The 21,776-nt window shown below is 37.7% G+C and overlaps 1 protein-coding gene across 1 annotated transcript in view; it reads left to right on the forward strand.

Moving 5' to 3' along the window:
- Positions 1–623: 623 nt before the first annotated feature.
- RXFP1 (relaxin family peptide receptor 1) overlaps positions 624–21,776 on the forward strand; it is a 50,366-nt gene continuing 29,213 nt past the window's right edge. The window contains exons 1-3 of the mRNA XM_059470546.1: positions 624–800; positions 896–969; positions 21,217–21,372. Of these exons, the coding sequence (XP_059326529.1) occupies positions 948–969; positions 21,217–21,372 (178 nt within the window). The 5' untranslated portion in view covers positions 624–800; positions 896–947. The remainder of the gene's footprint in view (positions 801–895; positions 970–21,216; positions 21,373–21,776) is intronic.

Below are 21,776 nucleotides of genomic sequence, written 5' to 3' on the forward strand. Positions count from 1 at the left end.
AGGGAATGAGCAAGTTTGCCCTGACTGTGGCCTTCTTGCACAGCAGCTGTAGCAGAACAGCTGGGCAGGGCCACCAAAACACCCAGTGGCTGAGGGTACTTTTGTAGAAGAGAGGAAAGTGTTTCAGTGAGCTCAGAGCTAAATTGCTGCTGCTTGTACACCATTGTCTTCAGGCAATACACTGTCCCATCCACAAATAAAAGACAGGTAAGGCTGTCTTAGAAAAAGAAAAAACAGTCATCCAGTAATGTTTCCTCTTCTGTCTGCCTGTTTCTTGTGGAAAACTGAAACCCATTGTCTGTGTTGCCCTCTGTAGCTGCACCCTGAGACCTAGCAAGGGAGTTATGATCAGCCTGCAGCTAGGAGCTGCCACTAGAGGCAAATTTTGTACAATAGCTTAAGATAACTTGGCAGAACTGATTTCTGGGTTAAGGCTTTTGGTGGATATACATTTCCACTGAAGAAAAAGCCTTCCAGGTGAGAATATCTAGCTCAGTTTTTCCAAGAGAGGAATATCTCTCCCCTTCCTCCAATGCAATGTCAGTAATCCCAGCTTAGCTGCAGCTGTGCTGATAAAAAGGGAGCAGGAAGTGAGAGGTGAGGAGGTCCTGCAGCAGAGGTGCCTGCACAGTTAGCCTGGCACATTAGGTCAGGTGTCCCAGGCTCTTCAGGTTTTGAGAGATAGACCCTATTAAATCTCTGTAATTGTGAAATGGGAAGAGTAATCTTTACCAAAAAAGTAGTCCATTTTTACAGCACTGCTTGAGGCACAAGTGTATGAGATAGAGAGGTAGATAAAGGTACTGTAGTGCAGCTTAATGTTTGGAAAGAGCTGCTGTAAATGAGGTCTTTTCTGTCTTTCTGAGCTTAGACATTCTTGTGCTTCTCTTAAGAGGTCCTTTAGTTTGCTTTGCTCTGAACTCAGGGAACCTGGATGTGGGTGTTAAATGAGGAATAAATCCTTTGAAGGTAAGAGTTGCCCTGTAAAATACGAATGTCTTATTCTCAGTTGTACTGTCTGCAAAGTACACTGACAGAGCTTTGAATACAGTGTAAATTAAATATAATTAAGCCAATTATGTTCATTTTCACAGCTAAGTCTTTTGGATTGTGGGATTGATGGACATAATGGAGGATTTAGATTTTAAATGCTGTGTTCTGGAGCCTTATCTGTCCATTAGTTATTCACATAACTATAATACAAACCCTAGATTTTGGTCATCAAATGGCTGAGGAAACAAGAGGGTCATTTCTAGGGCTGTCATTTTTAAGTATGAACTGCTGTAATACATAATCTTCATGACACAGGTGGCAACATGGGCCCAGTTTTACTTTCAGTGCTTCATCCTGTACTATTTTGTGTTCCACTAGGAACACAGCAAAACAGCTGACAAGTTAATCGGCATTTTCAGCTGAAAATTTGCTTTGCCTAATGAGCAACTCTTAGTAATAAATCCACCATTGGCATAGCAATTGTCTGGTGGGGCTTCGATTTGATGCGTGACATAAAGCATCTTTGAAAGCACTCCTAACTAAACCAAGGAGAATACCAGCCTTAGGAAAGAGCAGAAGTGTATCCATACAGTGAGATCCATACTACTCACTACTTGGAGAAGCATGGCATCAGGCAGACTTTGGCTGAATCCATTTGCTTCATTTAGGCCAAAACTTAGAGATACAACTTTTCTCCTACCTGTACTGCATCTGCCTGGAGCTTATCAGTTGTAGCATTGAGCCAGTTTGGTGTACAGTGTTTGTTAACCTTCAAAGGAGTAGCTGCAGCCTGCAGATAAGTAAACCTTTTTTCTTCAAGCTGAAAAGGAATTCTAACTTATTTCCTTTGTAGCAGATTTACAGCTTAGTGTATTTTTATTTTAAATAATGAAAATTACAATGATGATGCATGCAGCTATGATTTCTTTACCTTTGTGAAGTTCCTTCTACCTAGCACCTTAGGTGAACAATAGAAAAAAGACTAAAAGGTGCTGGAACTTCACTAGCAACTTATTTGAAAGTGTCTGATACTTGCAGTTATTTAACTCTTAGTTCAAAATTTGATTATGAACACTGTCATAGAGAGGTGAGGTGACTCTTCTTGGTGGCAAATGGCAATTATTTGGATTTAGTGAAACATTAATGCATCCTGATAATTTGTGGTTTGGTGGTACAATGTTTGTTGAATGTTTGGAGGGGGCGGGGGGTTGTCCTCCACAGATATGACAATTAAGTTCCTTCAGTTTAGATACTCTTTGGACTGAATTTCAATTTTAGAACTCCTGTAAGTAGAAATAAAAGCAAATACTGACCATCCCAATGAAGTCCAATGTCTTCTCAAAGCTGTTTGAAAACATGCAATTCTGATGATTTATTTCTTTGCTGTGTAAGGAATTCGTCTATCAAGCCTATTGTTTTCTTGGAAAGAGTTCTCAAATGCCAACATGCCATAACTTTTTACATTTTAGTCAAGAGGGAAACACTTATTGACCTTCTAATACGCAGATATGTTTCTTCTAATAAGAAGCAAAAATGCATTCCACTAAGGTAGGCCAAAACTACTTTTCAAAAGCTGGTCTCTCCTCCTTTTCCTGCCCTGCATTCCACAGTTTAGCAATGCGTGTGTTTGTAACTCTAGCTTCTTGATTTAAATATAATTATACTGAGAATGGGCTGGAAACTGCTGCTGCTTCTGTTTGTGATATCATGAATGTGTGAGAAGTTTAGAAGAGGGAAGATCTCAGTGGATTTTCCATAGAGCAAGTGTTTATTTGCAGCAAAATTAACTTTAATGAGTATCCTCGCTAAAGGTCCTTAAAAAAGAGGAAGGCTGAAAAGTGACAACTCCCACTGGGGCTGAGCTTCAGAAAATATGTGTGAGTGGTATGTACCACATTTGGGGGTTTTCCCTGTTTACTCTGAGGTAGAATATCTTCAACTTTTGTAGTGGGTCAGACTGCTTTTTAAAAACGCAGCTTGTTTGATTTATTATGTTATCGCGTGAAAGGATCTATTCCAAACACGTGTATGGTTCTTACACTTCTCAAGTAATTATGACTAGATCAGGAGCAGAAAGCTACAGAGGAATCTATACAAGAAAGAAAATTCTTTCTTTATAATGTGAGTTCTCTCTCACCCTGCACTGAAGAGGTAAAGCTTTTATTTTACTTTTCATTGAAAGAGTATTTCACTTTTTATTACTTTCTTGGTTCAGTTTCTTCTTCTATTTTATAACCTTAGAAGAGTTTTCAGCTGAGACATTAGCCCTAGAGTATGTAGGAGTTAGATTAACTCTTAAACAGCTGTTTGAAGCAAGTGTGATCTTAACTGATATGCTCAAAAGCTAGTCCCCACCTTATAAAATAATTATTTTATGTCTAATCCTTTTGATCCATTTTTGCCTGTACATTGCCTATTACTGGCGCTGTTTGTTACAGTAAATGTCAAAGTATTTCTTGAGGTTTCCATAGACAACAACCTTTCTGTAAACCCCTCTCTGTTCTGTATTCTTTTATACCAGAAATCAAGAGGCTGGCAGTTCATAATGCCTATTTTGTAGACAACTTTGCCATAGCAACAATGTGGGCTTAGATTTTGACTGTGATAAAGGGTTTTCTAATTTTCTAAATTCACCATTTTGGGGATGTGTTCTTGTATGCACGTTTCCTTAGTCAGAGAAGCTCTTTTCCTTCAGTACCTGACATAACTGCTCACAGGTTACCAGAGTTTTCTGACTCATTGGTATCCTGACAAGCTGGTTTTTTTGAAAAAAAGAAAAAAAAACTTAAAAGTCTGAAACTTTTTGAGTCCACATAAAATTTAACTCCTCGCTCGAGTTCATCTCAACTGCCCAACTTGTTTTGAAGCATGTCTTGCTGTGCTGCTAAATGTTAGCCTTCACATCATAAAACAGATTTTAACTTGTGACTGTTTATGTAATGGGGGATACCATGATCTACTGGTGACAGTAAAATCAGGGGCCAGATAGGAATGTCTCAAAGTGTTCAAGCAAGACAAAAATCTGTGAAAAAACTTTTCCTCATAAAGAATACATTTTTGAACACTCCTCTTTGTTCTTTCAGATTGCTTTCCTTAGCATTAGTCACGAAGAGTGGTTAGTGTGTAAAAGTAGTGACATGCTGATATTGGAAATAAATTACATTGTGCATTTTTCTATATTTCACTGAGTGTCTGGATTGCTACAAAGGGACTGTATTTATAAATTTCACTTCCCCTTAGTTGAAAAACCTCCAGTTTTTATCTAAACTACAGAAAACATTTGGTTTCAAACAGATTAGGCTAAATAAAACTGTGTTTCTCAGACCTCTTGCAGGATTGAAATTTTAAGAAGAGAAAAAACAAAGAGAAGGAAGAATGATTGGGCTATTGATGACAGCTCTGGGGACCTGGCTGTGTTTTGTGCAGCAGCAGCAGCAGCAGCTTTGCTTGGGGCAGAGCCGTGTCCATGCACACAGCCCAGCCTTTGCCTGCCACAGAGCACATCCCAGCCTGCAAGGCAGCGCTGAGTGTGATCCTGGAAACTTTCATGTGCCTGTGTGCCAGAGAGGGGGAGAGAGGGAGAGCCAAGGCGAGTAGGGAGGAAGGCAGGGAGAGCAGGAGCTCTCCTGACACACTGCTCAGGGCTCCCAGAGGCAGGCTGTGCGTGCAGCTCCCCGGCTGGCGTGCACTTCGAAGGACAGCACTCCCTGACTTTATGCACTGAATCCCTGAAGGACAGATATGACACCCAACTGCTGCTTCTACATGCTCTTGCTTTTTGGTACCAAGGGTAAGTGCCCCTGGCTTCCTTTCTTGTTTTGAACATTGTAAAGCAGAGAGCTGATAAACTTCAGGAGCGGATCTCTTTTAAAAACTGTGGTATCTCGTGGTATCTCATGTTATTGTACATTTCTTCATGTCAATTATTTTTCAATAGAATCAAAGTGCAATGCAGTCTCTCAAGGTTACTAGCTACATGTCAGGATCAGATGTTTTTTGCACTTAATGCCTTGAGTGTTACTATTAATAGTTATGAGCTGAAATTTTAAAATGAGAGAGAGCTTAAACATTGCATAAATACTTGCTGTAAATATTTATTGAAGGTACCTGCAGAACGGACTTTACTCAGATGCCATGAAATCCACATTTTAGACTCAGTTCAGTAGTTTGAAGTGAGACTGTGCAAGTGCTACTAGAATAGGTAGTTCTCAGAGAGCAGAATGTGTTCAGGTAATGGGAATTTTTAGCATGATAGGCAGTATAAAATGCAAGAGGGAGACTGAATTCAATTTTAGTTTTCCTTCAGATGCAAATCACTTCAGTGTGATGAGAGTTACACAAGACACACTGCTTACTTTAGCTGTGTTTTCTTCATTTCATTCGAGTACCCTATTTGTTAGTGCTTCTCAGGACTTGGTAAAGCTGTCCCTGTGAAGCTGCTGGTGCTGATCTATATGCTGAAAGTTCCTAATGATTATAATTTTCTTTAGTTGTAATTATTATTAATTGCTTTCTATTGCACAACGCCAATATTAAAATAGTGTTTCATTAATTGTGTAGATGAAAATAGCTAATCTTTATAATATGAACAGTTTTGTTAAAATAATAGGAGCAAAAGGTCGAATTCTATAATCTTCTTTTGTATTGCGCAACAGCTTGTTCTCTTTCCTGTTTTTAAATGAAATAATTTTGGGTTCATGTGTTCATAGGATGCTGCTTAAGATAACATTTGTAAGGGGTTTTGCCCCCACTAGGAGTTTGGGAAATAGAGCTCCATTCACAGCTAGTTTTCCAGTTGCAAAACTCAGTTAAAGCAGTGGAAAAACACTAAGCAGTTCCTGTATGGTTTAGAGGAATACATAATTGCAAGCTGCATGCATGAAAAAAGCAGTGATATTAATGTATTTGGAATTAAGAAAGCAACAATAATGATGTAGTATCAAACCTGTGAGCAAGGTCTGCTTTCATATGCACCTGCATTTTCCGTGAGCTATAATTCAATATTTAAAGTAGTACTTCCAGTTATGCAGAATAAAGGCTAAGTGTTTTCAACAAATTAAGCCTTTCACATTACTGTTTTCTATGCCAAAACATTAAACATAAAATATGTGTCAATTGTTGCTATAATTTCTGCTGTTAAATTCATCTCTGCTGTGGAGTTTATTAAACATATTGGAATATGTTTAAGCATACTGCAAAATAGGATAGCGAGTGAGGACTGTAAATGACTACAAGCCTACTAATTATGATGGCCATTACCTTTTTGGGTTTACACATCATGTATAGGGTATTATAAGAAAACCACATGACTCATTTCGATTTGTTAAAGTGAGGAGTGAATTCATAGATTAAAGCACATCCATGCCCAGAGTCTCTGGCACCTGTTAGTGCTCTGTGTTGCACCAAAATCAGCTCCTGTTGCTGTCACATCTCCTCACCTTGCTCAGTGCACAGTTCACAGCTTCACTGCCTTTCAGAGTTTTAGTCAACAATGCAAATTATAACCACACCTAGAAGCTGACTGATTTCATCTTCTCAATAGACATCAGCTCTACTCAAGCCTTTAGGCTAGCTGGTATTAAACATTCCTGGAGTAAGGATAGCTGTCCTTAGAAATTAGATTTTTTTCTTACTTTTTCGGTGGATGGCTGCAAGTTCAGCTGTGTCTTGTTGTGGAGGTTTTTATGTTTGGTGCCGGTATTTTTTTTTTCATTTCTACAAAGTTACATATCCTTTTAATTCTCTTGAAAGTAAAATAAGGAGTATATATTGTACAAAAGCTACTAGTTTGATTTACCTGGATCCATTCAAGCTGTGTCCCTTTAGTTTTCCATTCAACAGCTGAAGTTCAATCACTGTTTTTACTCTCTTCCTTGAGAGTCTTCATTAAATTTTTTATTTTATGTATGAAAAACCTTTCCCTCCAAAATCTAAATAATCAAATTAATTCAAGCAATCGAGCTCTGTACGTACTGGCAACCACCTGAGCATGTTCCCCAGTGGAATACACTGTCCCAGGTAGAGCTTTCTATGAAAACAAAACAGCATCTGCATCATGGTTTTTGTCCACACAACAGCAGTGGTTACAACATGGAGATAAATAAATTCAGACTCCAGCTGTGGAACTGGCAACACCGGATGTGTAGCCAAGGATGAACAACTGCCTGGGTGGGTCACCACCCCCCTTGCAAAGCTGGCAGGTCACTTCAGGTGGGTGGCTGGCATTGCTCTGGTTGCTGCTGCATCTTTTCTCTTAGCAAGATACTCAGCTGGAGCTGCTGCAACCTCTGTAGTGCACTGCTGTGCCCCCAGAGTGCCTTTGATTTTCTTTCTGGGGACAAAAGCTATTTTATCCTCCTGGACCTTGGCTAAGTGACAGGATCTCAAACAATTCATTTATCAATCATTAAGCAAAACAGGGGAGTATTAGTATTGAAAAGTATTCAAAGTGAGTTCCAAAAGGGTTTTGGCAGGCTCCTTGTGAAAAACAATTACAACTCTTACAATTTTAACCCTTTATGCTCTGTACCTCTACCTGATGCTTCCAATCCTATTTCTGTTTGTACCTCCAGCTCCGTTAGCCTCCTCCTTCTGTTCTTCCCTCGTGTTTTTTCCATCCTTTACCCTCACTTTAAAGTGCCAAGGACAACTTTCTTTAAACCATCTGAATCTCATTACTTGTTCTGGTACTTCATGCAGGTGACAGCTGTTTTCAAGGCCAAGATCTTTTATACCAAATGCTTTCTGTCAAATGTGGGAAAGAGACAAACCTGAATCCTTCAGAAAATTGCAAGTTTATGATTGTGCTCCTGTTTACATAGTTTGTAACATATTTTAAGATTCCTTCCAGATTTGTAAATAGGAAAGTGAAATTACTTCAGTCTTTGCACCAGCTCAAATAATCATTGTGTAATAATATTTGGTTATTTCTTTAATTTAACTTGGGCATTAGTCTGTCTGGCTTTCCTGTAGTTAGAAGAACAACGTGCTTCTTGTGAATCTACGTGTGCATAACATGAAAATCAGTATATTTACAGAAAATCAGGGATTCAAGCTAGATTTCCTGAGGAAAATTTACTCTAGTATCAATTAGAGGGTAGTTAAAATCTACAAAATGGTAAAATGAAGCTTTGAAAGTTAGATCTTAGATCCTGTAGCTGCTGCTTGGGCAAGAGTGTTTTCACCTCTTTGTTAACAGCCCCAAGAGCTACCCAAGTTGAAAAATTACGTGTTTATAGCAACTCTACCAGACTTGAACCATTTGCTCTGAAATTTTATGTGCAATCTGTGGACCTTGAGCAAGGAGACAAGCGAAACTTTTCCAAAATTTTTTCTGAATATGAGGAATTGGTACTTTGCCTACATTGATCAAATTGGATAATCTTGTATTAAGCAAAGCATTTTCTTAAACAGCTCTTTTGAAGTATCTCTCTACAATATCACTGTGCTGAGAGACAATCCTCTGACAGCCATCCCACTAGAGCTGATGAGGCTGCTCAAGCCTGGCTGCAGTAAAGCAAAAATAACCTTTTCTAATAGATGTTACTTGCTGCTAGAGACCAGTGTGACACTCAGAGGATCTGTCACCAGCCATCTCAGCATGAGTTTTCTCTTGAGTGCCATGACTTTGAAGCCATCAAATCAGACTTTGAAATGGCTGGTGCAAGGCTGGGAGGCACAGGGAGCTGAGAGGATCAGGAACTCATAATTGTTGTGTCTGAAAGACAGAGGAGGTGAAAATGTATTGGGAAGGACTGGAAAAGGACAACAAAAGCAGGGACAAAAGGGACAGGTAGATGGGACAATGGAACACAGAATTGAGGGGAAAGACTAATGCTACTTAGAAAGGGAAAATGGAAATCAGGAGGATTATTAGTCCAGGAGAGTAGAGACTGAGGAAAGGGATGTGAGAGAGGGAGCCAGCAGGGAACAGAAAGTTAATTAAAGGAGAGGGACAGGGAGTTCTGAGAGAAGGGAGTGAGCATCTGAAGAATGAAGTCAGAGGATGGTGAGATCAGAGCTAGGATTCTGTACAGAAAGAAGGGGATGAGATGATGGGAAGCAGACAAAAAAGGATGGGAGTGAAGCAGCTGGGTTGAGCCTGAGCAGAAAAAGAAGCTGTGCTTGGTAGGGTGAGCTCTGTATTACAAAGCCAGAATGAAGCCCGCGATTGTCCTCTGACTTATTGACTTCTTTCAAAATGTCTCCTCCTGAGTAGCACCTCTGCCCAGAGGCTGGTAATCAGCACTGCCAGATCACTCTACCCTCCCAAAAAACAAAGGTCTGGAGAGCTAAAGGATCTGAACTAGTGATGCAGCATGCTCCATAAAATGCTGGAGGGGAACTGATTTCCTCTTCTAATAGTAAATGTTACCTAAGTCAGAGAAAGTTATTAATTTTGTAAGCTCAGTGTTTAGGAATTTAGGCAAGAGACAGAATCTTAATTTGTGCTATGTGCCCATACTGAATTTTCTTCATGTTATAACTGCACAAAAAACGCATGCTTTGTGTCCTGCATTAAAAGGATGAATCAAAAATTATGGTAAATTATGCTGGCTGTGTGATCCCTCCTTCATTTGCTGTAGAAGATTAAGATAAAATGTGGATGAGGCCGGGGATTACAAAATGAAGGCCATTTCATGAAAGCAACTGAACTCCGCTGTGGAAAACTTTTCCTGTTTTTTGCTCTAAAAGCCTTACAATTGGATAATCATTATATAGCAGATTTTCTGGCGGTTTTGGTTTGATCATCCTGATGTGGCAGTGTTCATTGCATGGCTGCCACTGACATCTGTAAAAGCTGTGCTCTAAGTACTCTGTGAAACTGATTCAGAAAGTAAAAACCTCAAATTAGCAGAAACCCTTGCCATACATATGTTAATGTCTCAGCTCCCCATCTGAGCAATAATTTCATATTCTAAACTGTGATCTAAGTAATCTCTGAAGACTTAAAAATGGGAAGTCTAATTATTGTAGCAGTATAAGGAACTAATTATGATTTTAATATTATAGCTTCTAAGTGGTTAAACTGTAGACTAAAGAGCATGATGCCAGTAATACACTAGAAAACTAATCAAAGCATAGATAAAATGCCTTTAGCAATATATGGAGGTGTGTTATCAGAAATGTATGAAATAGAAAGGTCTGGAGTTTGAATTCAGGTGTGGATTATATGTTGTTAATAATGGATGTTGTACATAAAGTGGCTGTGGATAAGCGAAGTCTTGCAGAGTCTTGTGCTCACTCCCTGCTGGGTCTCCCCCAATGCTCTTGAGGGATCCAGCATGCAGCTGACTGGTGTGACAGGGGAAGAGAAAGACAGCAGGAAGAGAGACTGACGGGAAAACAAGGGATTGAATGAGTCTAAGGTGGCCTGATGGGGACACCCAGCCCTGGGAGCACAGGTTGCATTCATGTCCTGGTGTGAGGGTGAGCTGGCAGTGGGAGGAAGAGCCCAGAGCAGTGACCCTGACCCTGGGGGATCTGTGCATGTGAGATGACTTAGCAGAGCTCATCCAGAGAGGATGGTAAATCACCCATCCCCTGTTGCACAGCTCGTTGTGTTCCACCCAGCTGTTCTGTATCAATCCCAAGGCTTTATTTGGTCACAAGGGTTTGTCTCAGTCAACTCAGTGCTGCCTCCAGAGAAAAGGAAGTGTCAGTAGGGCCCTGGGAGTGGGAGACTGTGCAGTCACTGAGGCTCAAAGGCATGCACAAGTCTGTCAAAGCAGGTGAACATTCCCTCTTTCTCCTCTGTTCTGCAAAAGAAATAACTAGCTTGACCTGGGAGAAGAGACTTTCCCATCACAGACCTGATAGTCAATGTTATGCTCAACGTAGGGAAAAAGGCATAGTGCTTGGGAGGGTAGAAGTGGTATTTTTGAACTTAGAAATATATTTTTGCCCTTTTTTTTTAGTTTTGTTTTGTTTTGAATAGATAGGAAGAGATCAGCTCTTCTTTGTAGTAGGCTAAGAGCAGAATCCATTAATGAAACTGCCCACATCATAGTTAAGCCAAAATTTGTGTGTATGGGGAAGAAAATGATTAAATTATTGAATTTAAAAGCCACATGATTGAATACCTTGATTAGTCTGGAGTACTTAATAGCAATACAGTTGACAAAGATAATCTGCATTTTTAGAAGTTTTATTTACGAAGGCACACCTACCATAAAAATAGGCTTCTTGACCTCATTTTTTGGACTCCAATTCCATGTAAAACATGTGAATCAACTGTTATGTAGTCTTAACTAGAAATTATAGACACTGGTTTTCAGACAGGAATTCTTTTTTGGTAATCAAGTAATGCTGCAAACATGCATCCGTAAATCCTGCTTTTTCTTCAGTATGGATTCTCAGCACCATGCAGAGAGAGTACAGTCACTTTCTACTTTTTCCAAAAACATATCAGAAACAGGTATTAAATAGCTGGTTTTTCTGCACCCCTAAGATTTAAATGTCACATGATGTCTTTCTTAAATTGGTTTAGCAAAAATAAAACATCTTTTACATCTTTCAGTTCTATCGCTATTTGGTTAAATTTTCTTTTTTTTCTTATAAAATCTTTCATTTTCATATGCATTGTTTCACACTATCATTTAACTAGATTGGTTTCTTGGTTTCTAGATTAGCTCCACATGGCACAGAGCACTCCACTGCTGGCAATGAGAAAACAGTGTCAGGGGCAGACACCATCCTCTTTTAGGTTGGATGAAGTGGCATGAAATGAAGAGAAGCAGGAACAGGAACAATTCTACGTGATTTAACCTTCACATAGAATAGACTATGTGAAGGTTGAATCCACAACAATCCACACAAAAATATTGCTTAGCCAAAGTGCATCCAAAACAGAGCCACATTTCTGAATGTTGTTTCCTGTTATATTTTCTAATTTGGGTATACAAACTTCTAAATATGTGCTGCTAATGTGACATTTCTTTATGTACATTAATAAATACATAAAATCTACAAGATATATTTTAAAGATCTATTGCCCTTAATCTGCATGCACATTTTGATACAACCTGCAGAAGAAGGAATAAGTCAGATGTCTGTGGTCATGGGGTCCAACAGCTGGATGCCATGATCTCAGAGGCTTTTTCCAGCCTAAATGAGTCCCCAGTTCTGTGGTTTAACCAGCTCACATTATTCACTTCATGAAGGTCAGAAATCCTATTAACTTGAGATAATTTCTGTTTTATGCACTTAACTGGAGTGTCACAACTTTTAGTGGTGAGTTATGTGTACTCACAGTGGAATACAGCAGAGATTGGAAAACGTGTCATATTTAAATCGAAGCAAAGATTAATGAGTCAGAATCTAACAATAATGCATTTATTTAAGCACATTCTGCAAATTGATTTTTGCAAAATAGCTCTGTGAGGTCTTAGAAACAGATTTTCTAAAATACTTAACTTCAAAACAGAACAACAAAGGGTTCCATATTTTATAATACTTAAGGAGGATGGAATCTCATAGGGCACAGGGCAGAGCCACTTCCCAAATCTGAACTTGTAGTTCTATATTCTATTTAAATTCTTAATAGTTATAAATGGTTCTTAGTAACAAAGGTATGTGAATTAATAAAATATATCAGACAGTCCTGTCTCCGGCTGACCAAGAAATAATGTATTTTCATTGTTACAAGATTAATCTTGAGCATGCTTCAGAGCTTCACTTCAAATTATGCTGGCTTAGTTCCATTGGAAGAACTATTATTGCAATCCTTTTAGTCTGTACTAAAGCCACAATAAAGGGAGAAAAAAGAAAAAGATAAAAAAACCCAGATTATGTTTCATATTTCAAATACAGCATTAGGGCTCCCCAAACACTTTTTCTCTGTCTGGAGTCTTAGAAAAAGCATAACTGAGATTATTTTTTAAAGATTTGTTTGGATTGTGTTACTTGGCAGAAGAGGAAAAATAGTGGAATCTGAAATTGTGGCTGATGTCCAGCTTGCTTAGCTCTAGTGCCTCTGTAGCAAAATAAGAGACTAGAGAGCAAAAGAAGACAAAAATAATAGAATCTCCCACTGCCACCCTTCAGGTTATTTTCCTCAGACTGTTTGGGCTGGCTGTTCTCAAAGCCATTTTTCTATCATCAGCACTCATTCTACCACGCAAGACACTCATTCTACCATGTTTTTGGGGTTTTGTGGGGTTTTTTCCCCACCACAAGAACATACCAAAGTTGGAATAAATTGCATAACTTAGCTATAACCTCTGTTTTGGGGTGGGGGTGAGAGTGTAAATACTTCACAGGAAAAAAATGGAGGACAGGCTTGCCCTTTTTGACAGAAGAAAAGTTAGGCAATTGTTTATGAACTTTTAGGTGGTTTCTGCCTTGAGGACAAGTTAATGATACCCACGTAATTCTTTTCTGTTCTGTTCTTTTGCAAAATAATGTGTTCCTACAATCTGAATATCAGCAAGTAATTTCATGTTCATTGCCTCTCTAGTTTCATTCCCCTTTCTCATTGCAGCTCTCTCTTAAGGCTTTGCTGCAAGTACTTTCTGTCTCATCTGCTGGATTTCTTTTTGCTTCCATGCATGAATGCACATGTACACAAACTTCCTCCTGTATATGACATTGTGTCATGAAGTCACTTAAATCTGCCTTTTGTTTATGGAAACTTAAGAGAAATATTACAAATGTCTGTTGTTTGTAATTTAAATAATTTAGTTTTCACTAGTCAGTGTTTCACTTTTGCTTACTTTACGCATGGTTGACTGGATTAACTCGCTGAAAGCAGCAAGTCAGAAATTAATTTCCTTGTAGTAATCTCTAACTACTGTCCTTACATACTGAAATTCAGAATTATCTAGATGAGGTGAATGATTGTTGCTTGAGGGACACTAATTTATTGATAAACATCTGTCCTTAATTTTTTTGGCTAAAGTATATTTCGGATTATTAGATTGCTCAGATTTTAAAATATAAAGAACAGTCATTAGCATACTACTATGTTATAACATACAAAAATAATTTTAAGTTACCTGGAAAATACTGCAGTAGAAGAAACCTTTTACCCTAGGATTACAAAATTTCAGAAATGCCATTCCAGGTATGAAACTTCAGAGGTCTTTTTTAATTTTTTTTTTTTTATTATTACATGTGTTTAAATTGTTACCTCATAAATGCTGCTTTTCAAATGAGAGGGAAAAAACTACTTACAACAAACATTTTTCTCTTTGGAGCTCAAAGAACCACGCCAAACACACTCAATAGTGGTTGTGAGAAAGAATTAACTCCTGGGAGAGCAGTTTCCTTTATTTTGATGGCTAACCCTTCCCTTTCCTGGCCTTCCAGGTGGGATGCTACTCACAAGTACAGTGTATTTAACACATTTGGATTGGTGCCTTCATTTCTACTCAATACCTGGCACCCCAAACCCCAGTGTTTCCATGGCCAGCTTTCAACCTGATATCGCCCTGCTGTGAAAGAGAAATTGGTGAAATTGAGGAGTAACGCTGAGGCAAAAATCACAGAGGCAAAGGAAAGCTTACCTTGATGTATTTTCTATTGGAAAATCATGTCAGAATATGGAGCTAGAACTTTTTTCTAAACAGAAATAATAGTCAGATATCGTTTAAATTCTGTTTATTTGGGGAGAGAAAGAAGAGGGGAAGTGGAGCAATAAAACGGTTTGGCCCTGTTCATTAATTTGTGTCTTTGTTAGGTATTATACTGAACTCTCATCCTTTGGGAAAGCCCTTAAAAGTTTGAGAGTTTGGATAACTTATTTTACTTAATATTGAGGCTTTTAGAGGTATTATCTCTTTCAGTTCTTTATGCACTTATTCTAAGTTCTGTGCAATCAGAACAAAACAACAAATTACTAAAAGGTATAAAAGCCAACTGCTGTGGCAATGTGCCATGTCACCAGTCTGAGTTGTTCTACTGGCAGTTTCCAGCCCTGGAGTGGATTTATCTGGCAGTTATACAACAAGGATCCTCCAACCCTATAACTGCATTAATTAGACTGAATTATCTGTGGCATAACTGATAACTAGTGATGTTGTTGTGAGATTGGAGGTGCTATTTTCAAAAAAGATAGCACAAATTTTCTGGTTTGGAAAATGTTTCTGAAATTAAAGCATTGTGTAATCTACAGCAAGGTATGAAGGTACTTTATGAAATTAAAATCCAGGATAATTACCAGATTGTTGTGCAATAGTCATTATATATGCATCATTTTTGCTAAAATCCATTTCAATATATTGTGTTTAATGGAAGCAAATATAAACTTAGTTGTGTAGTTCAAGTACTACACATTCCTAGAGTGACATCTAATGTAGTTTGCTAAAGATAAATGTAATGCAATAAAACTGAAAGTGTATTTCTGGTTGCAAAGGTAATAGCTAAATATTCAAAACAATTTCTAGTGTTTTAGAAATTAATCTGTCATACTGATAATAAATGACACTGTGTCACTTGCACCCAATCAAACCTAGAATTAAAAACACAATGCATATGCAATAAATACATACATTTAGAAAATGTTATGGACTTCAGGGCTGGAAAACGACCAAAGCAGAGGCACAAATTACAGAAAAGGCAGTGCAGTGATAGCAGTTTGATTACACCTCTCTGAGTGCCCTGTGCATATATTTAAATCTTTTAAGCCACAGACACTTTGTCTCAAGGATTAATGCCAAAGAATCTATTGCCACTAGACCAAGGTCTATTTTGGTATACAAATTTTGCCCAGGGTGTTACCCCAAGTGTGTGTACATTAACAGCACTAAAGTACAAGTGTATAAACTCTGTTTTGTTCTTGTATTAATCTGGAATCTATTTTCAATATGCTATTTATGGGAAGTTTAAATTTTAGTTTTATTGACATTTAATAATATGAGAATCCTCTTACATTTTCCCAGATATCACTAGAAAGCTTTTCTTAAAAGAAAATTTTAGGAGAGTCTTTATAAAATTACTTGAAGAAAAAAAAGCACTCTCACCAATAAATTCATAATATGATAAATGAAATTATGCAGAAGGTAATTTTTATTTCTATCCTTAAACATGATGGACTAACTTCATCCTTGTCTCTGTCATATATTACTCAAAAATCCCATATTTAGTGGGAAAAAAGCTGAAAATTCTGAACAAAACCAGGAAAATAATCTAAGAATTAACTCCATCTCTTCATTCACTTCTACATATTGTTGTAATGGTCAAATTCAGATAACAAATTTTTTTTTAAAAAATATCTTTTTAAGTTGTATCTTCTTTTTTGTCATTTGGTAATTCAGATACATCTGATCAAAGCTGATCAGTCACTAGTCACTTCTATTCTTTCTTAATAATTAATTAAAGATCATGTAAGGTTAAATAATTCACAGTTGTAAACTTTTATAACCTTGTTCTGATGATTCATCTTTACAAATGAAGGTAAGAGGCCTATGAGACCTGTTCTATGTTATGTTAAAGGTTTTTCAAAACCATTTCACATGCCCTTAATATACCATTCAGCAGAACAGGATATTTTTTAATCAACTGTCAGCTTGAAGAATTCAAGCTAGCACAAAAATTACAGGTGAAATTGATTTTAACTTCAATATTTTCTGAGTTGATTCTGTTTTATTAGAACAGAACATTCTGTATCAAAGCAAGAATATTTTCAGTGTTTTGTTTCTCCAGTCTATCTTCCACTGTGTCTAGAAGTACAGCAACTAAAAAAAGTTGTGTAAGAGTGTAAAAGTGCCACTGGTTTTGCATGAGTGCATTTGAAGAACTTGGGCTTCTGTAGGTAAAATAATTTTCCATCAGAAAAATGGAAAAATACAGGATGGATTCTTCAGTACCATAATCACTCCTCAGTTCTTGGCATCTAAGGAGCCTTTTTAAAAAGCAATTGGATTTCCTCAACACTTTTGAAGTGCTAACTCACTTAAAGTGAGGAAAAACAAGTTAGCTTATTTGGCTGATGGAACTCATGAGTCATTTTGGATTCATGACACTGGACTTCATGCTATTCAAATTCTTGAAAACACATAAATATTTTCCTGGTATTACGATATGCCTTTATTTAAACCTATATGAGGCACAGTTGAGACTGGTGTGACTAGGGGGTACCAAGCAATGAGTAATGCCTTTGGATGGTTTCAGTGCTCAAGGCTCAGTCCCATCAGCCCAGAGCTGTTCCCTTTACGGAGTCATCCTCGCTTCTTTTATGGAACCTCCAAGTGTTAAGTCTGTGTTCTCATAGTGCGCGTGTGCCTTATTTGGTTTCTCAAACAGCACTTGTGACCCAACCCCTGTATTTCAAAGAATGCACAAAACTAGCAAGCCTAATTAATCAATTCAGTTGGAAGCCAAGCCATGTTGTCCTGGGAACATCTTGTTCTTGGCTTTCCCAAATGCGTTCCTTCTTTCGATTTCATTTTATGACTGTTTGAAGAGGGGCTGTCATGTTCTCTCCCCAGTGATTCTGCATCCATGCTACAGAGTTAAAAGCCTTATCATATTTACTAGATGACAACCCAACTCATGCTTATTCCTTTAGCAAAGGGAAGCAGAGTTAACTCGGTCAGGTATTTAAAGACAAACAGGGAAAATTTTCCACCTTCTTCCTCACTGCACGCGTCTTACAGCAATAAGCATCTCAAAGCAGCCAGTCCGGACAAGCTTAAAAAGTGCACAACAGAAATTCTTCTTTTATTTTTGAAAATTTGAGATTAATCTGGGGGATTTCAGGGAACCCTAAATACACAATAGTCAGAAATATTTAATTTGCAGTATCATGAACATGCTGCTAAGTAGAACATTTTTCTGTATTGAGACAAGAGTCAGAAAGAAGTTCTTTGCCATTTTGCTGTCTGTACTGATACCAGCTCACCTATTTCTTTTCTCTTTTTCTTAAAACATTGAAAATATTTTAATATTTATGCTTAAAGTTATGAGAAGAAATTTTCTGGAGCAGAATAGCTGAAATGTCTGCAATTATCTCTATGTCACAGGAAGCGGGAGATGATTTTCTCTACGAGGTATATAAAGAAGAGGCTCTTTTACTTGGCATCTGTAAAAGCAAACCTGATAAGCAAGTCTGTCATGGGTTTATCACTTTTCATCTTTCAGCTGCCAAAAAAAAAGAAAATCATGATACAAGAAGAGTGGTTCAATTTTTTCATAGTGGAAAATCAATCAAATGTAGAAAAGCCAACAACTTTAATACCACATCACAAAGATGGAGTGATAGATCATTATCTTGTCATGGTGAACTCCAATGTCAGTAAAGTCTGTATTTGCAAAACAATAATCATAATTTTTAATTGCTGTTGTTGCATTGCTATCTTTATTTTCCTCACATAAAAGACCGAAGTTTAATTTCCTCAATCTGAAAGATAATTGTTTGAATATTATCTAGCATTTTACAACAATTTTTACTGTCTTATCTTCTGTCTACCTTCGTCAGCTTTACCAAATATTTCCCCAGAGAACTGGGGGCTTTTCCAGACATAAATCTCCTGCAATCAGCAGAGTCCAAACTTCTGTCTTTTTTTGCATAAACAAAGTCATGTTAACAAGTCAGTGGACAAAGACCAGTGCTTTCACAGATTTTATAACTGGGATGAAGTTGTTGAGTTTTGAAGCTGTGTTGTCTCCTTTCCCAGGCAGATATTTACATGCCAGGGTAATCCAACATAGCACAAATGAATAATGCAGAGATTCAGAATAGATATCATCGAGGCTATAAATGTACTGAGAATTCAAAACATTGAACATCATGAGGGACTTATTCTTTGTGGCAAAGTACAGATTTCTAAAATGCAGCAGCAAATTCATTATTAGTTCAGGGATTAATATTATTTGAATAATTAATAATTTTTGGAACATGCTGTGAAATTCCATTGAATGCTAGTGTGAGAAGATAAACTCTTTCATTTGAAATTCAAATTGCATGGAGATCAGCCCCTTTAAGCACAAGGTTCAGATCAGTCTAAATATGTCTCTAGCATGTAGGATAAAAAGCTTGACAAAATGTGAGAGGTTTTTTGATGGTCTCTTTGGGATGTTTTCATTTATGGTGGTTTTTTCCATACACATGTCTCTTACCAATGGTTTGGTAGGTACCCAGATTGTAACAGGTAATTATTGCTCCTAATGGAGCCTCAGTTGCCTGCTCAGCTTTGTGCTAAGAAAGACACTCAAGACACTAAATAGTACGTATACACTGTTTGCTTAACAGTATGCCTACATAAGCTTTTCTTGCTACTTCTTTTTGGGTGGAACAAGTTAATCATAATGTTCTGAATACAAGCATAGAGCAGCAGAGAAATTTATGAACAGTGTGCAAGTGTGAATTCACCCTGTGATTAGGATGTAGCTTTATTTTTGGTACCCATACATAAAAGCCTTAAGGAGCTGATGATCTTTGAGTAATTGCATGGGTTATGTACTTGTGGATAAAAGCAAATCAACTTTTCTAAATCATTCAGTGGTGGTTAGGTGGAATATAAGAATTTCTATGCAGGATGCTTCTGACAGCAAGGATAATTCTGTACATATAGAGGATACTTATCTCCATTTTCTGCAGCTACAGCTCTTACATTCCAATTTTTCAGTTTTAAACATTGTCAAGGGCTTAACTGGAAGTTCTTCTGGAAGGGATTTTTTGTGAATCTGAAGTAATTGATTGAATTTCAGGTGATTTCTCTTAGTTCAAGAGAAAAATGAGTGCAAAAAATTAGACATTTTCCAAGAAGATTCCTTGTTAATCTGGGAAAGTTGTGTGAAAGATTTATACTTTGTCTTTGCAAATAGCCTGGAAAAATAATTGCATGTTTCAGAATTAGCAGTTTACTATCTGAACAAGCATCACATCACAGTTAATAAAGTTTTTAGAGAGTATCTGAAGTGCTCTAAGATCGCAATGAAATTTAAAATAAAATCTGTATTTGATTTTTGGAGTTTTTTGTAACAGTATGCATTAAGTCAAATGGTAGCTCTAAGAAAAAGTTATACTCCTTTTTGAAAGTACTTCAAAAATTAAATTAGCAGGGCCTTGCAGAAGGGTACTAGGTAGGTTTAGAGAAGCTTTGGAAGTGAAGAACACTGGAAAGTGTTCTGTCCTGATGATGCTTTTCTCCATTTCCAACGTATTGTGAGCTGAACAAATTTAATTCTAGTGTAATTTTAAACACTCTCCATAGTACGCTCTTGGGAAGAAGTTGGTCTTGTACAAGAAGAAATCTGACTTGGCATCCTGCAATCCATTACAGAAGGAGCAGTTAAGTCACTCTTTTTTGGAAAAAAAATGGTGATGGCAGAATTTGTCCCTCAGGTGCACTGGTGGGACTGGTTAGGCATCGTGCATCTGCAGATGTGGGTGATTGCAGCTTCCGCAGCACAGGGAACTGAATAACAGAGGGCAGGCAGAGTCCTCCCGCCACTCTGACTGTCTCTCATCAGCATCTCTCTACCTTTCCCCTCAGCACTGCTTCAATGAAGTCCTGTGTTCTCTGAAATTCCTTCCTACAGAGCACAGGCTCAGCAGAACAGCACCTGTGTGTCTAAACTTCGCACTGATATATTCTGACCAATATCTCCACAGTTTTTTGGATCAGACTGACAGCTCTTCTGAAGGATTCATAACTGGCCCCTTCATGATGTCTTACTAAGTTTTCAGCAAAACTGTGTCATGGATTTCATCTTAGTTTCCTTGTTTTTTGATCCTTGATCCATTTACACCAAGTAGTTTCTTTAAAATTGAAATATAATCAAACATATATAGATATGACTTTGTACAAAGGGGCTTATCTATCTGGATCTAAAATTTCAGCACAAATCAATGTCATAGAATGGTTTGGGTTGGAAGAGACTCTAAAGATCATCTACCTCCAACCACCCTTCCATAGGCAGGAATACCTATAGCTTATCTTGAATATCGTTATAGTAAATAGTGAAAAAATCCTTTAAAATGGTAGCCTTAGGTCATTGGTCTTGTATAATTAACATTTTGATCTTGTTCTGAGGAAGAATAGGGAGGAATTACCTGTTTGCTTTATATCAAATGGAATTTTAATTAGCTAACAATATAGAAGATTTTTGCCAAGTTTAACAAGTACTTCATATCCTGGTTTTAATGTCATGTCCAACAAATTAATACACTTTTGTTGCTTTATATTCACATTCAAATGTAAATGAGTACTTAGAAAGGCATAGTATCAAATACCTTTAAACACACCATAAAATAAACGTATTTTTTCTGTTCCTATTTAGTCATCTGTGACTCTTTGGAAGACCATGTTTCTGGAGCTGGCACCAGGTGCCCCCTGGGCTACTTTCCATGTGGCAATATCACAAAGTGCTTGCCCCAGCAGCTGCACTGTAATGGTGAGGATGACTGCGGGAATCGGGCTGACGAAGACAACTGCGGTGAGTGGCTGTGGCTTTGCCTTGTCCCTAGCACCTGTAGTCACTGAAACCCAGGCAGTGCTCACACCCAACAGGAGCCTGTGCAGTGCCAGCAGTAGGAAAGTTACATGCTTTGCAGAGGGTGCAGCAGGTCTGCTTTAGCTGACAAAGCCACCCTCCTTCTCTAGCAAACCATTTGCTAGGGAAAGAAGAGTGAGCCACATTTTTCTTTGTATATGGTATCAGTTACCAGTATCCATTTTTTTCCCTGCTTTGAGCTTCTTTGTACATGTCATTTTGATGTCTACAAATGTATGTATGTGATCTCTCAAAGAGTGTTAGATGAGGAGTGTTAGATGTGTGCTCCAACAGAATTTATGAAAAGCTTTATGTGACTTAATGCAGGAAATAGAATTTAGAAGAAT

Source organism: Ammospiza nelsoni, chromosome 4, assembly GCF_027579445.1.
Source record: "Ammospiza nelsoni isolate bAmmNel1 chromosome 4, bAmmNel1.pri, whole genome shotgun sequence".
Lineage (NCBI taxonomy): Eukaryota > Metazoa > Chordata > Aves > Passeriformes > Passerellidae > Ammospiza > Ammospiza nelsoni.